The sequence below is a fragment of the Leptinotarsa decemlineata genome, unplaced genomic scaffold, assembly GCF_025532065.1.
Source record: "Leptinotarsa decemlineata unplaced genomic scaffold, Ldec_3_MD MMD2_P_RNA_scaffold_5, whole genome shotgun sequence".
Lineage (NCBI taxonomy): Eukaryota > Metazoa > Arthropoda > Insecta > Coleoptera > Chrysomelidae > Leptinotarsa > Leptinotarsa decemlineata.
In genome coordinates, this window is record NW_027412532.1 from 7,784,485 (window position 1) to 7,802,801 (window position 18,317).

General features: G+C 35.8%; 1 protein-coding gene and 1 pseudogene across 1 annotated transcript in view; both read right to left on the reverse strand.

Moving 5' to 3' along the window:
• The window catches only part of ogre (optic ganglion reduced), a 42,196-nt gene extending 40,122 nt beyond the window's left edge, over positions 1–2,074 (reverse strand). The window contains exon 1 of the mRNA XM_074169443.1: positions 1,496–2,074. Coding sequence (XP_074025544.1) covers positions 1,496–1,744 — 249 coding nt within the window. The 5' untranslated portion in view covers positions 1,745–2,074. The remainder of the gene's footprint in view (positions 1–1,495) is intronic.
• Positions 2,075–16,479: 14,405 nt separating this feature from the next.
• On the reverse strand, positions 16,480–17,207 carry LOC111517194 (small ribosomal subunit protein uS5-like; annotated as a pseudogene).
• Positions 17,208–18,317: the final 1,110 nt, after the last annotated feature.

The window sequence follows — 18,317 nt, forward strand, 5'->3', positions numbered from 1 at the left end:
AGTCTATGTTCTAATAATCTCGAGATTTACTTGACCTGTTGTAGGTGCTAGTTTAGGTTTTATTGAATTTTTTTTTGAAATTATACCGTTCTTGATAAATTTGTATTAAATAATCAGTTTCAGTTACAAATGTAAATATTTCTATCGAAAGTGTGAGAATTCTTAATTACTGTACATGGTAAGTACCCATTCTTGAGGATCATTCATATTTATCAGCTCATATGTTATAGTTGCTGTCTCTAGAACGCTAGTGTTTTGATTGTGATGTAGAACTGGATTTACCGCTTGCAAATACATTTAAAATGATTCATTTAATAAATGACCAAAACAAGTCAATAATATTTTGGTATGAAACATTATAAGAACATTAGTAACTGTTTACATTTTCTATTTTTGCCATTTTTTAATTATTTTCTTTCCTGTTTTCGTTAAGTGTATAGGTACATTGTATATATCAGTTATGTAATACGTTTTGATTATAGGGACTTTTTTGTGGATAAAGCAAATCTTTTACTTCGTTCACATGTTTACAGTGAGGCATTGGCCTAACTAGGATGAAAGTCTAGGGGGCCTACAGCCCCCAGTAGTCTAGAGAGACTAGAGTCCCCCTAGTAAGCTGTGGGAGGCTAAATTGTTTTGATTTTTTTATGGTGCTAAATCGTATTCACGATATTATTTATGCCAAACAATCATTCAAGAGTTTTCCAAAAACCAACAAAAAATGTGTTGAATTAGTCAACATTTCACTCCTTTAATCAATTGTAAGTTTGATAAAATAATCCAGTCTAATCAGAATTGAACTTGGACATGATAAAAAAATAAAATCTCTGGATATCATATTTAAGTACTTCAGCACTGAAAAGCACGCCGATACAGAATGTTTTTTTCGGACAATTATATGTTTAGGGTAGTAGCTAACACCCTCTTATAAATAATCAAACCATGAAAATAAGTTCTTAATATAAAAACTAATATAATATCCAGAACTTATTTTGTTGCAAATTTATTTTATGTAAAAATTTGTTTTGTTTAGTTGTAGCTTCATAAATGGTACTAGTAACCATAAATGTCTTTTATTTTTCTAGGCTGGGCTAATTGTTGATCTAGAGGGGCTAAGCGTAACTAGGGGGGCTAGACCCCCTGAGGTGGGGTGAGTAAAATACTTGCCTACGTATATCTGGAACTATTGAATCTAGAAAAAAATAAATATGACAATTTTTGTGATGATTTTAACGTATATATCGCAATTATAATATAGCATATAGAAATATTTAGAGAAATCATTGAAAACATACAGTGGCGCCTTATTTCCCCCTCCTCTTTTCTAAACCCGACTAGTGAACAACCTTAACCTTTTTTATGTATTGCCGGGTTTGGTGCTAATCACACTGTACTATTCCTAGATCCTCCCATCAAAAACATGACTAAACAGATGATTTCATACTCAAGGCCTGCTATTTGCGATTAGTTATGTGTGTCAAAGGTTACACCTTACCTGTCTTTTGAAAGCATCGGGCATCGTAAAGGTGGACGATATCCAGCAGTACGTATTGATCACATGTGTAGGCAGTCCATCGACTATGCATTGAATAGGGTTGCCTACGAATTGATTGGCCGTGATTATGAGACTGCATGCCATCAGCAGCGCGCATGTGAAGGTATTGTGCAGGCGAAAAATGGCACAATCTGTCACGATATCGCGGTACTTCAGGTAATTCGCGAGCCCTCCGAGTAACTTGAACATTGTGGACTAGTGTATTATTCGTTGCTGTCACTGTAAATGTCTTATTGCATTGATGGGCAGTGTGTTAGCCGCTTCCGAGAATAGTCAATTGTTTAGGGTTTGAACGTACTCACTAGAGCGCACCACTGGTTTCCATCTGAACAAACGTCACTGGTCATTTTCACTAAATCAAAACACCGATATATTTGTATTGTGTATTGCTTTACGATGAATTCTCTCGGTTGTGTAAGTTGCTACTGCGTTCTTCCCCCTTCGGTTTGTAGACTCCCCACTATTACGGAACGCAGTCGGCCAAGATAGTCGCGCTCACTGCGATCGTTTGGGTTGTTTTCTCTGACCGACTGTACGCTGCATAGTCGAAACTAACCTCTAGGCCGGTGTTACACTTTTTCTGTGAACAGCAGTTGAGTGTCGAGTTTGGAGATTTTACCTGAACCGGTAATTTCAGCGATAGGTGAGAATGGGTACCTAATTACGTTTCCCGTGGCAGTTTCGTTCCATGATTATTATCCTGTCTAGATAACGAGATAATAAGATTATATGGAGGCAATACTTAGTAAAGCAATAATTGTTCATTTCGCATCATTTAAATTTTATGGGTCGTACCTTTGGCTTCACAATGCTTCCATTGAAAATGTTCCAGTTGAAATTATCAAAATTGCCTACCAATCTCGAAAGGTGGACAAACATTTTGTCGGTATTCGATTTCGAAATCATCCTGTGGAAGATCTGAGTAATAGTTTATGTTACTTCAATATTATTATTAGAATGACATTAAGGAATGCAATTTTGCAATCGATTTAAAATTAATTTTAAAAGAAACAGCAGTTGATGCAATAATATGTGAAATCATTGCATTTTTTCTGAACTGATGTCCAGTTAAATGTCCAGTTTCCGTCTTGTGATAGCTTTTCGGGTTTTTGGCCGTGGTCTGCAGGTTTTTATGCCTGACATTTCGTCTACTACTGCGGTAGACAGAGTCCGAGTTGGAACTCGAATTGTTATTTCCGTTGCAAACGCGGTAACTACGACGTTGGTATTTGACTCTTGTTTTATGTTGTTATTACTGGGCGTGGGTTGGTTTCTCCTGATTGGATTACCTCACCTTGTTTATGTACAATTAGGGACAGGTAGCCAGATTTCATTAATGTTCATTGCCTCTTCTTTTCTATTAATTCATCCACATTTCTTTTCGTGGTTCCAATGAGTCCGATCCATAGCTACAAGGGATCCGGTATATATACCGCGGGTGTGTGGCTGGTGGTCAGAGTTTTTGTTCAGGTACCTGTCTCGGTGTGTTGGTTTCCTGTACACCATGTGGCCCAATGTACCCAATGCTCACAAGAACATACAAAACGAGTCCCTTGGGTTTCTCGTTCCATTGTGGGACGAGAGACTTTAGATATAATAAAAATTCGTTCAGTGTCTCTTTGGCCAAAATACAGAAAATATCTTTCACATAATCATGAACCTTGTTCAACTGACACTGATAAGCCATCTTAATCTGACTCGATAGATTAGAAATGGCCCTGAAGGAGGCTGCATGCAGATTTTTGTGAAATTGAATAATTTGTTGGCCTTGGAAGCATATGTTCCAATAACCTCGACATTTACTACGTCTGGTGTCAGCTAGGATAGGTTTTATAAACAATATTTTTAATAAATCATTCTGTTCTCAATGAATTTGTACTAAATGATGCATTTTATTCAGTTTCAGCTACAAATGTGAGTGCTTTTATCAAAAGTAAAGTGCAAGAAGTGTTTATTATTGTACATGGTATATACTCATTCTTGAGATGTAAATGTATTCAACATGGTACAGAAAGCAGTAACCATTATATAGTTTCGTTTCTGATATGGTGGTAGACGGATAACGACCGTCCACAAAGAAGTACGCGGACGCCATTGTTGAAGATGAAACTCAGTTTGTGCTGTGAATATCCGCCGTTACAGAACGTGCCACCATTAAAATAAATATTTTGGTAGAAGTCTTACAATTGTTTAAAGAGAAATAGCACCCTCATTCACGCCGGTTGGAGGCCGGAGTTGACCAGATGTCCACGTGGGAGTGCTAAAGTGGATTTACATAACACCTACCCCTATTCACGCCGGTTAGAGACCGGAGTGGAGCGAATGTCCACGTGGGAGTAGAATTGCATCATTTATATGGAAGATATGTGGAAAAAACAATAGGTCACCCGAGCGGGAGGCGACTTGATGAAAAAGTTAAAGTGTTTTTATAACGGAAAGTTCTATGAAAAGCATTGTTTCGAGCAAGACCGCTGCACCCCTTAGACGAAGCTCCTGTCAAATTTGATAGGAGGAGAATGGTTAAATGCACCCAAGTGGAAAGCAACGTCCAATAAATCTAGAGAGAAGTCGATGATATTTTGGTATAAATGAGGACATTAGTTTTAGGTATACAAAGACATTGCAAACATATTAATTTTTGGCCTATTCAAAGAGTTTCTGCGTTCTGTTGGAACAAAACACGCCATATAATTTCTCAATAAACGACTCGCTGAGAGTGCTGTTCAAATAATGAAAAACACGATATTCACTGTGGGTTATGAGTGTCTCATAAATAGGATCAATTTCCATCATTATGACACAATATGTTTAAAATATATTTCTCAGAAGGCGAAAATTGTGCGAGCTAAGGACTAACGAGGTCTTACCTTTTAACGTATGATTTCTAACATGGTATTAATCATCAACATCGATGGAATTATTGGAGATCATATGATTGAGTCTGATTTTATCGAAGATATTTCGAAAGAAACAAAATTTTTGCGGTTTTTGAAACATGACTTTTGGAAAATCCTCGAAGATGTTCATTTCAATTATAGACAGAGGATATGAAAGAAAGAAAGAAAGAAAGAAATTTATTCATTCATGGACCAACTACATGGTATCGAACATGTCAACTTATACTTATAAATATGTAAACAAACAAACATGTAAATATACATTCAATACATATAAACATAGGACCATAGAATACAGATATATATATATATATATATATATATATATATATATATATATATATATATATATATATATATATATATATATATATATATATATAGATATATAGATATATGTATAAATAAAAATGTAAAAACGTATAGATGTACGAGTGTAAAATTAAAATATTAAAGAATAAGATTATTTACACACAGATATCCACAAAAAACTCAGTCAGCGAAATACTCTTGTAATGAATAAGATTTAGCCAATAAGAAATCTTTCAGTGATTTTTTTAATTCGGTTAGGTTAGGGAGTTTATTATATATTTTTACCCCAGCATAAGTTGGCAATTTTTCAAATGCGGATGTTCTGTGAGTCATTGTTATTAAATTTGAAGCATTTCTAGTGCAATATTGATGGTGGTAATTGTTTTTTATTAGCTCATTTTCATGCTTTTCAATGTATAAGAAACTTTTATAAATATAAATGCAGCAAACTGTCATAATATTTTTACTCTTAAAAATTTCCCTGCAAAAATCACGTGGCTTCATATTGAACATCATTCTAACAATTCGTTTTTGTGTAACAAATATCCTATTTATTTCTGTAGCATTTCCCCATAACGTGATGTGAAAAGATAGTGCAGAATATACTAATGCATAATAAACTTGGATAAGTATATTCTCATGATGTTCATACCTTAATTGCAGAATCGCGAAGTATGATTTGGAGAGTTTTTTAGATAAACTTTCAATATGCTCAGACCATGAGAGTGATTTATCAATCATTACACCCAGAAACTTAGTGGAGTTATGTGTCTGTAGGACTTCACTATCGATCAAATTGTTCTTATTGAAATATATAATTTTTGTTTTCTGTTCATTTAGCATCAGTTTATTGGAATGACAATATTTTGTCATTTCACTAATACAGAGTTCGACCGATAAAATCATATCCTCCATAGATGACCATAGAAGAAAAGCAATGGTCCCAGAATTGAACCTTGCGCTACTCCAACATCAATTGAATATCTTTCTGACTCAACACTACCTATTTCTACAAAGAATTGTCTATTTGATAGGAATGAAATAATCCAGTCAAGAATATTTCCTCTAATGCCAATATTATACAGTTTGGAAGCCATAAACACCCTATCAATACAGTCGAAAGCTTTAGACAAGTCAAAGAAAATTCCTGCCACGTGCTTCCTATTGTCCATATTCCTAGATATGAAATCAACAAAAAGGGTAGTAGCAGATTCAGTTGACGTGCCCATGCGAAATCCATGTTGAAAATCAGATAAAATTTTATGACTTATTAAAAAATTCATTAGTGTATTGTACATTAGTCTTTCTAAAAAATTTTTGAAAAAATACTGAGAAGACTAGTTGGTCTATAATTATCAATTTCTGATCTATTACCACTTTTATGTATGGCGATCACTTTACTCAATTTCAGCACATCTGGAAATTCACCTGTTTCAATAGACATATTGATCAGGTCAGTTAGGGGTTGCACCACACTAATGGAAACTAGTTTCAAAACATTGGAAAATACATTATCAGGTCCTGATGCCGTTTTACTTTTGAGGTTTAGTTTGACTAGTTCAGCGATAATAATTTTTCTAAAAAAAGGTTGGTTGAGTACCTAACAGGATCAATTTCTTCTTGAAAAACAATTGTTTCTTGCAGACGTTTCGAATTTAATTAAATTCTTCTTCAGAGCTCTGTAACAATGAATTTTCTAAAACATATCTTCCACAAAACTAATACGATTATTATTGTTTCAATTCTACGAGAAATAATGAGTTGTTAATTAAATTTCTCATCGAAAAGTGGTTTCTTCCTGTTGATAAATAGTTTGAAAATTATAAGACAAATTAGATACATATTGAAAATAAATAAAGAAAAATGCAACAGACAAATTTCCGAGACAACACCAACACAAAACGACATGAAACAAACGAATGGCTTTATTTGTGATTCTGATAAGGTGGTGTCTGTTTTTTTATGAAGAAAAGGTAAATCATTCAGGTATTTCACTCATCAAATTGAAAAAGCTCTTCTAGTGTTAACAATATCGCATTTGAGGATATGTATCATTTCGCTCTCAAGCCTTTGGGATAAATATGGATGAACATCTAGAATATTTGGATGATCAAAATCAAAAATATGTCCATATCCTTTTTTATTCAGTTTCTTGGAGTCTCTCATGTGTTCTGAAACTCGTGTTTTAATATACCGTCCGGTTTGACCAACATATCAATTCATTGTGAAAATTCTGTAACTATTACCCTGGACAGTATCAAGTTTCATCGAGTAACGGGTCAAAATATTCATAATTTTCAAAATTGATATTTGAAATATTTGGAACAGTTGTATGACCAATTATAATAATTGAAGTTGATACATTTCATTCAAATATCTTTGGATATATCAAGAAATACATTGTTATGTACCTGAAAATCCAGGTAACGTAACAATATATTGTTTTTAATTCTTTTTTCTCGGAATGTCGACGGTTTATGAGGCGAACATTCCTCAACTTCTTCTTCATTATTCACTACATGCTAATGAAGCAGACTAGACGTGTCCTATGAGTTTAACGGGATCGATTCACTTTACACCCAGTGCGGTGTAAATAATTGTGACTTAGAGAAGGATAGATATATAAACGTATAATATGGGCCCGACATCGAAATCTGACAAATTTACCTGTTTAGCTGATATTTACACAGTACCTACTAACAATTTGAGATATTTGGCGAATGCATTGGTTTTATTTATGAAACTGTTGGTAACTGTTATGGGGAGAAAAAATTCAAATGTTTGTTAATTTTTTCCTACCACTCGAAGCGATCAATCTTGTCCCCCTTGGATCGAAATTAAAACAAAGTGTGTGTGAGTTATAATCGGAATTTTTAATTCATTGGAAAGAACTATTGATGCCGTTATGTGTGGAAAAAAACATCGTTCAAATGTCCGTCACGGCTTTTCTGGGCGGAACGTATTCGAAATGTCTAATTTTCCATGACTTTAACGTATCTGTATCTGTAGAGTAGGGAGGGTGAGGCCACATGTGACCCATTGTACATCCTCCTGAGGAGATGTCCTCCTAGGTCATCGTCCATCCTGTCCTTTCCAGGAAGGTGGACAGGTCACTGGAGACATCTCCTTTATATCGGCAGGTGTAGGCCAAGACTCACCGAACACACACTCTCTTATTGACGATAACTCCGGGCACTCGCATACGACATGCCTGACAGTCTCATCTTCCTCTTCGTACATCCTGCATAGAGGTGTGTCCACTAGCCCCATATAATGGAGGTGTTTCCTCAGTTGACAGTGGCCAGTCAGAAATCATACTGCTAAGCGTAGATTTTTTTTGGTCATCGCCAGATGACCAGAGTCTCAGAGTCGCCCAAGGTGATCCTGGCAAGGATCACCTTGGGCGATCACTTTAGGAATTAAGCGTAGGTGTAACATTTGGCTAGTTCCGCAATTGTCGAAGTCATCAGGCCGTAGGTGCCACTGGGTCCTTAAGTTCTTAGTCCAGCCGCTTCCTTGGCTGAAGAGTCGGTAATGCGATTACCTTCACTCCTGTCGTGCCCTTTAACCCACCTCAGAATAATATCATTATCTACTGAGGCTTTGGCAAAACTTCGGTGGCACTCTAGTTCTAGCCCTGAGGTAACACGTTATCTGTTCAAGGCTAATAGGGGTTGTCTGCTGTCAGTGCAGATTGTTCTGTTTTTGCCAGAAATTCCTTTTCTGGTTATTTTTTCTGTCGCCAGTTCTGTTTGAATCACGCTGGTATTTTTCCCATTTCCCACTTAATCGTTAGGCTTAGTGATCTGGAGTACACTCCACATCCTGAGCCTTCTTTGCCAAAAACATCGGCGATGTTTTTGGCAAATCTAGCGCTCAGTCGACGTACTGGTGTTGGTCGATCGTTTACTGACCAGCGGGCTCAAATTTATCCACATTGCCAATAGTCCTCTCGGTTGGACGATTATGGTGACCGCAAAATGGGCGGTACGTTGCCTGAACAGAACACACATTTTAATAAAACAACTTTATTATTTGCACGTGTTGTTGAGCGCCATATCCGTCCATGGTAATCTGGCATTACAGACTGAATAAGTGACAACTAATTTGACAGATGTAGCTTGAAAAAGATGGCCGTTATCAATAGTAAAAGTTCGGAAATCCCTTTTGGAAGACCCTGTTGTTCCTATTTGGAATTACTTTTCTGGCAAAGTTCACAAAACATTCATTGTTGTGAAAGGCGCGTCAAGAAGAATGTTTTAGTTCTGGTGTTCTGGAAAGGTGCTTGTTTTGGATTTATTTCACCCCTGTTGTTTCAATTCTATCATTCACTATATACTCCAAAACAACCAAAAATAATTAAGGAAAATTAGTAATAAACTTACACAAGATACAAAACCGATGACCACAATAATTGATGCAGTTGTTATTGATAAAATACTGTGGAAAGTTATGGAGCAGATTTCTACCTTCGTTGAACTCTTACATCTGTCATTAGTAACGAACACTTTTCATATACAGTGCATTCCTTTAATGCTAATGAATGGGTCAAGTCAAAAAAATTAAATTTGGGAAGAAGAAAGTAATACATGAATACTTTATTTGAAGTGAAATTGACAGACCAAACTTTCAAGTCGACGACTGGAAAAAATCTAAATGGAAAGGGGGGTCTTGTGTCACATCTTTTTGAAGCTCCTGATAAATGCTTCACAACTCTAGAATATAATTTCAATATCTGCAACTGCTACAAAATGGCAGAAATTTCAATAATTGCCTGAATACATTGACATTCAACTACATGATATGAGGTAATAAGCTTGAGATCAGTTCAGAAGATGCTCGAAATGGTTGCCTTGAACTTCTTGACATTTGAACAGCCTACAGATATTTCACGCCGAACATTTTCGAACCCAGTAACGTCAATATAGCTATAAATATTTATTATTCTCTGCCGTGTATCCAATATTGAAGCAGGTTTAGTTCCGTACACCTTTTGATTCAAATAGCCCCATAAAAATCTGGCGAGCGGGCTGGCCATTCTGTAGGACCTCGACGGCCAATCCAGCGTCCGGGCAAAGTAGTATCCAAATAGTTTCTTACTTGTCTGGAATAATGTGGTGGTGCTCCATCTTGTTGGAATACAATATCCATATCGAATTCATTCGGATTTGCTTCGACGATTTCAGTGATGAAAGGTCAACAGTAGTTTCCAGCATATTCAAATACAGTTCCCCTGTTGAATTTTGATCAATAAATAGAGTTCCTACAATATGTTTTCCCAATATTCCTGCCCAAACGTAAATTTTTTCTGGATACCGGATATGTGTTTCTCGGAAAACGTGAGGGGTGGTGTCACTCCAATAACGACAATTATGTTTGTGAACATAACTGTTTAAAAAAAAATGTACATTCGTCACTAAAACAAATATGAAGGAGATAGGTAGGATGCCTTGCAATGGTTTCCGTCATGATTTCGCAAAATTCCGTTCTTCGATCAGGGTCATCTTCAGTTAATTGGTGTACCATTTTAATTTTGTATGGATGATACCTAATTCTCTTCAAAAGTCTCCACACAGTAGAAGGAGACACCTCACAAACATTCGCGACAGAATAAGTAGACTCTCTAGGATTTACTATCATCTCACCAATTATTTGCACTTGCTGTTCTTCCGGAATGGACGGATGACCTGGGGGCTTTTTGTTATGTACACTACCGGTAGTTGTGAATTTGGATACAAGTTCCCTCAAATATTTTATACAGATAAGACGATTCGGAAAACGTTCATTGAACATCCTTTCGGTCTCGTGAAAGTTACGAGTCGCACCGTATATAAAAATCGCTTCAATTTTTTCTTCCAATTGCCGAGAATTGATCATTTTAGAGATTGTTGACTTGGTACCTTTCTACTAATGAAACCGAAAACGAAATGAGAATATTCTAACTGAACAATGCTGTTCATTGTCGTACTGACATTTTTTGTCGTTTTCATAAACAAAAAATAACAAACCTTATCGGATTGTTGAAATTGCAATATGGCAGAAATATTGATATTAATGTGTTTGTCTTCAGAAAATTATTAAATGTTCCGCCATTTTGTAGTAGGTGAAGAAGTTTACTTCATATTATAGGGTTGTGAAGTATTCATTAGGAGCTTCAAAATGATGTGTCACAAGAACCCCCTATTCATTTATTTTTTTTCCCAGACAGCGCCCAGTCGCCATCTTGAAAATTTAATTTGTCAATTCCACTTCAAAATAAAGTATTCATGCATAAATTTCATTATTTCAAATTTCAATCTCTTGAGTTGATCCGTTCAAAAAATAAAAGGTGGGGAACATTGAAGAAATGCGCTGTATAGTTTTGGAACTCTTTGGAATGGTCGACTTTGGTCAAAAATATAGGTTGCTTCCATTATTCTGACTCAACATCACTGTTACTTCCACTTATTCAGTTTTATGTGAAAGTTGACATTACTAATAAGATAACAAATTACCTTTAAATGATTATCGAAGATGTGAATTTTTGCACGTATAGCAACTGAGATGGAGTTATTGTGTAATATTTATTGATAGAATTATATTTGACTTCATTTCATAGTTATGAAGACAGGCTCCCACATCGTCTTTTCAAATTGAAGAAATGCCCGAAATGATAGCTGTACAGGGACTAGCTGTTGCCTACGAAAACAAATGACGTAATTTTTTATTTATGAAACTATTGAAATAAATCAATCACTAAATGAGGTAATATTAACAAATTGTTTACAGCCTTTGTAGAACGAAGGAAATTTGCAGTGAAAATCCAGGAGATCATTTCAGAGGAATTTAACATGGACGTAGATACTCGTCAAGGAAGCGTTCTTGGTTCTTTGTTTTTTTAATTTTCATAAATGATTTTCCTGATGAAATAGCATGAGGAAAAGTTCTGATGCAGACCCACGTGTATACTTATTTCAGATGAATGCGAAAATCAATCACTAAGTGAGGTAATATTAACAATTTGTTTACAGCCTTTGTAGAATGAAGGAAATCTGCAGTGAAAATCCAGGATATCATTTCAGAGGAATTTAACATGGACGTAGAGACTCGTCAAGAAAGCGTTCTTGGTTCTTTGTTTTTTTAATTTTCATAAATGATTTTCCTGATGAAATAGCATGAGGAAAAGTTTTGATGCAGGCCCACATGTATACTTGTTTCAGATGAATGCGAAAATGAACTAAAACCAAAAATACAAATCATCCTCGAGGAATTCGAATGCTGGTGCTGCAAGAACATACTAATCATCAATCATAAAAAGACTGCTTGTGTGAAGTACCACAACAAATATAGAATACCTTCAAATCCAGTTATATCGTTTGAGGGGCACACACAATTTCTGGGTACAGTACTTGATCAACATCTCTCTTGGTATAAACAAATAGATAATGTTTGTGGCAAACTAAAACATTCATAATGTGCTCTTTGAAGAATGTTCTAGATCGCAAATCCCTCCTAAACGTGTATCATGCATTTGCCTATTGAGCTATTTCGTATGGTATAGTGGTATGAGGCAAGCTCATGATATTCAACAACTTTTCATTCTTCAAAAAAGAATAATACGGCGCATTCACAATCTTTCCTATCATATCTCTTGTAGAGACACCTTAAAAAATTATTTTGACGGTTACGTGTATATACCTCATGAAGTTACTCACATATACTTTCATAAACAGGAATAATCTCAACCAACATAGCGACAAACATGATTATAACAAAAGAAATAAAGATAATTTATGGATAAGTAAATGTAAACATTCATTTTATAAAAAATCGCCAATATGGCTGGAAGCTATTTCTACAATGAATTACCAAAGTCACTAAAAGAAATAAAATCCCTGAGAATTTTCAAACGCAAGCAGAATGCTTTTATGGCTTGAATGAATTCGTGAGTTACCTCCAAAAGTTAACGAGCTGCGTATTTTTCTATACAATCTGTTTTTAATTGGTTTCCATGTTCAATGCGTATTGCTTTCATTCATAAGACTCGTCCAATCTGTTAATGTTAACTCAATAAATAACTCAATTAAAAATAACTCAATAATTTTTTTATTTTTTTTTTTTAAATTATTAAGTTTTTGAATTTGCTGTTAACGAAATTTGTCAATAATAACTAAAACTAACAAAAAGTTACCATTGCTTATCGACTTCCTGTAACCATTGTTTTTTAAGCCTTTGAGTTTCAATTTGAAATTTCAGTCACTTCTCAGACTCACCCTATACAACTGTAAAGAATTAATGTATCTGAAATTTCTGTAATTTGATATTACTGAACCTTCAGCTCCATAAATATTTCCAATCATTCTGAGTGTGAGATCAACAAAATAAATAATTTCAATATCTCAATCCCACATGAACTTAACGATGTTGAAAGATTCTTGTTAGCATTATCACATCTGATTTGCATTGTGCAACGATGTCTGGAATCGAGTTAAAAACGAAGTTGACGTCATTTTTGAAATTTGCTGAACAAGCTGCACATTTTCAACTAGTAGCGTTAACAAAGTTGAAGGACAACAAATTTTTTTTTGCTGATTCTGTTGAACTTATAGGTTGCATGACAAGATCAGGAGGTCAAAGCGTAATGACTCTTGAAGTCTTATCCATGACGTGGGCGTCAAAACGAAGGCTATTTTCCAGAAAACATATGTTTACTCAACAAGTGCGTTCAGTGCAAAATGGAAGAGTTGGAATTTGACTATGTAGTGAAATAATTTATATGCGAATGATACAGGATAGAAAATTTGCTATGCAAAATAAACCATTGAAGTTACCAATCATTCGTATTTATAAATTTTGCCTTTAACATGATAATAATCGATGAGAAAATACAGTTTTTATACTCATCAAAAAGTTGATTGAAGTTGTATATATTGAAAATGTGTACCTTCTTTTTCTAGACAAAAGAATATTGGTATGACAAAGTTCATTCCGCATTGCCTTTTTTGGATAGAAAGCTTCAGCATGCTCCATGATTGAGGCCAATATTCTCAGATGATCATATTTCCTTTATCGAATTAAACTGATGAACGATTTCCTTCAACAATGAATTGTTAGTGTCACCTTAAACTGACTTTTTTTCCTTCCCAAACGATATTTGTTTATACGCTTGTAACTTCATGGACTCTTTCACTTGATTGTATACAGTAATAATATATTATTCAACGAGCGAGAAATGTGGTAATTACTAGTGAGAAAGAAGCTTGTTGACTTAAGCCGAGGGTAAGAATCGTAAATCAGTCGAGAAGTAATGAGCATTATTCGCGAGTGGAATAGTACACTTTTTCTGTAACTTGTGACAGGAATATTTTGATACACTTTTTGGAAGTAATAGAAAGAAACAACCTTGAAAAATGGATTCAAGAATGTTTTCCATTCATGCTATTTCTTTCGAATAGTTTGAGAACTGAGTGTTTAAAACAATAAAAAATCCCAGCCCAGCTCAGGATCCTTGGAACACAAAAACCCAGAGATCGAATAGCTGCTGCTTGCAAATTAGCGTGACAAAGATTTTTGAGTTTTCAACTACACTTTTTTCTCAAGTGACAGACTGTTGGAAAAATATTGATTTAATGAATTTCACATTACATTTGGGATCAAACCAACGTTCATATAGTTGATTGAATGAGTAGAACAATCCTCACAATCCAGGTGATTACCGCCAGAGCATATAAAGCATTTCAGTAAATAAATACATTAGAAAAAATCGAATGCAGTTTTAGGTCTTTTATTAACAAACACTTCAATTCAGTTAATTAATTTCAGCTGAAAGGTTCTAAATATTCGAGTTTACGTTGATTTAATGATTTATTCATAATTCGTACCATTTATAGCTAACGATTTGATCAAAGTTACTCAGATGATTCTTCTTACCTGTTTTTGAACATAGACTGAACAGGAGTCATTTCCCAGAAGGAAAAATAATAATTATTCATCACTTTATCAGGACTACCTACTAGTATTATTAATTGTTTGAAGGTGATTGACAATGTTTAATGATGAATTTCACTGGTTCGGACTTCCATTGTCTACTATATAAAATGATTTGAAATCCCTGAAACAACTAAAAATGAAGAATTGAAAATGAATAGCTGAAAATAACAATTATATTAACCAAAATAAACCTGTAATGAAATAATAGTGAAATAAAATACAAGTAAAATTAGAATAATTGAATAAATAAAAATAAAGAAATGAAAAAAGAAAATAAAAATGAAAATTGGAGAGATTCCAAGTCACGTTAGTTCACGACGTTTCGATTGTTAGTATCTACAATCGTCTTCGGGTGATGACTGGACTGATTCTTCCTAACCGAACCTAACCTAACCTAACCTAACCTAACCAGTCCCCTAGACTAGCGAATGTATCATAGTAGTAACACCTAGATCTTAATTTAATGGTTGTCAGTTTTGTTATTGTTGAGAAGAAGCTTCTCATCGCTTCAATTGTTTTATCATTTTATCGGTCTGAAGGAAATAATCAGTGGAAAATTACCACATATCTTTTCCGGCAGATTCATAGGTTGGCTGCAATCCTTGTATGTTATTCGCATGACTACTCAGTGCAAACAATCGAACGAAAGTGAAAAAATTTCAACAATTCCGCCGCCGCGTAAAAACATGATAATTTCGTTTCTGCCGTCACTGTCGTTGATCTTGTCGTATTGTTGTGCAACAACATCTTTCGAAACGAGGTCGCAGTTTCTAATTTACATACAGCGTTGTGCAGAACTGGAAAGAACTGCTCCGATACATTCGATTGGGTTACAGAAAATTGGGTTGGAGCCTTGATTTCGATCACGAGTTTCATGTCCTACTGATACCGGTAACCACACGAATATATACGATACGGAATGGTTGAGAAGTATATTCATTATTGTAGAATCAATCAATATCAAATTGTACTCCTGATAATTTCAAACAATCGTGCTGGTGAAATATTGTGAAATACCTGTTTCTTGTACTATTTTTTACAGAGCTTTGTTGAATGTTTTTCGTATTCTTTCATATTCATGTTTTTCCCATGAAACTTGACGGACTGCAGCTAAAGTCTCCATTATATGGCAAGATTTTGTTCAAAGGTCTTCCAAATGGAATGATTAGAGTGCCTTGGATTCATTCTGAACCGATTCCTACTCATTTAGAGCAGTTCTTCATTTCCTATTTCAAATGATCACTTTAAATATATTTTCTCCTGTGTATTTTCAGATATAGTTTTCCAGCTTGATGGTATCTCAATTTACCCAACTCTGTATCCCGATAATTTCCTGCTGGCTCTCCTTATCAGTATGAACATAGTAAATATCAACAAGTGGGTCCACTCCCACTAGTGTCATTCGTAAATTCACAGAGTTTTCGGTGACCTCGAAACGAAGTGCGGAGCCGATTTCGTTCTTTCACCATAGACGTGCGCTCATATAAAAACGAAATTTAAGGATATTGCAGAAGATTTTGTGGTAAGTTACTTATAACCAACTGCAAAAACTGAAAACAATAATAACAACGGCGAATAAATTAAACACAATATCAATTCCCGACCGTTTATTATAACCAATACAATGCCTGTGGAACCCTCGAATCCTTCGATACTACAGCACTGACCGCGTTGGATAAGAAACTCATCCTAAGAGCGGTTGAAAGACCCCGGCAACTCGGGTGGATCACGTGTGGATCACTCTGGTATATATATTTAATGCTTTTATTACAACATTGCTGTTAAACACGATCTAAGCAGTTTCAGTACGTGCTGCGGCAGATTCATTGCGGTGATTTTTGTACAGGTAATCCGCAAACTCATGGTAAGGTGTCTTGGTAAGAGGCATCTTCTTCCACAAATCTGGCGTTAAGTATGCATAAGTCTTGGCAATTGCTGCATAAGTTGCCTTGGCGAAAGTACCCAGCGTACCGGTGGCGCCCTTGGCTGATGTATAGCAGTCTGCAGTAATTTCTTGGGAACAGGGACAGAAACGATACCAGTACACAGACCCGCATTTTCCGGTGACTTTGCAAGGCACTGTGTGGGGTTGACCAATTTTGTTACCTCAGTATCCTCTACGGACTGGTACGACAGAAAGCTTGGCTGAAATTATGGCTCCACGGATAGAGGTAGCAACTTCTTTGCGGCACTTCACTCCCAAACCGATGTAGCCTTTGCTATCACCAGTAGCTACGAAAGCCTTGAAACGAGTACGTTGGCCAGCCCGAGCCTGTTTCTGAACAGGCATGATCTTCAAAACCTCATCATTCAGTTCTGACCCAATGAAGAAATCGATGATTTCATACTCCTTGATTGGTAAAGAAAACAGGTAGATCTCCTCCAAAGAGCGGATCTTACCATCTTTTATCAACTGTCCTAGCTTAGTTACAGGCACCCATTTCTTCTGGTCTTCCTTTCCACGACCACGGCCTCTACCGCCTCCACGTCCACGACCTCTGGGCCCCCTCGGCCACCTTCTCTACTACCACCACCGAATCCACCACCATGAATGGGATCAATTCTGAAATATTGAAAAAAGTCCTTTTTCGTATCATTCAGCCCCCTCCGTGATATACCATCGTATCGTCTGTCATGAGGTTATCTATTTCAAGGGTGAATTAGAAAATGCGCTAATAGAATCTCAAAACTCCAAAAATAAAGTGTTTCCCCAATCGTTTCTCCGAGGTGGAGGCTAATTCGGGGTCGTCATCGTAGAGTTGCTATTAAATTATTTTGAGAAATCCATCAGGGATTTTCTACCAACTTTTCAAAAGTGAATACCCTGTCAGTAGAGCAACATTGGAGGGCTTAATTTTTTTTTGAATCAAATTATAATTCATTTGAACCAACATCTTCGCAACCTGCTATATACTAATGTATAGTAGTGGTAGTAGTTTCACGTAGATACTAGTACATACTATAGCAAAAGGGACTTTGACAATTGATAACGGCCATCTTGTTGAAGCTACATGTGTCAAATTAGTTGTCATTTATTCAATATGTTTTGCCTTATGTAGCATTCAACAACTCCATGCAAATAAAACAATCGAAATGGGTGTTCTGTTCAGGCATCGTACCGCGCGCTTCGTCCATATTACGAAAGCCATAATCGTCCTAACAAAAAGACTATTCGCAATGTTGGGGATGCATTTGAGTCCACTGATTCAGTGAACGATCGACCAACACCCGTACACTGTCTGTGAAAGTGTGCAGGAGAATCCGTCGTTCACAAGAACTCGGCCTTTTTCAGACCACAACTTGGCGAATTTTGCGTCATGGCTTGAGCCTGCCCCCATACAAAATTCAACTGACCCAGGAACTGAAGGTAAACAACCATAGACAACGATGTGTGTTCACTGAATGGGATCTAGATCAGTGGGCAATTGACTCTAATATTCATCGAAAAATCATCTTCAACGATGAGGCACATTTACAAATGAATGGGCACGTGAACAAACAGAATTGTCGAATTTGGTACGACATCCATGTATACCCATTTATACCGAAACAGTCACTGTTTGGTGTAGAATCTGGGCTGGTGG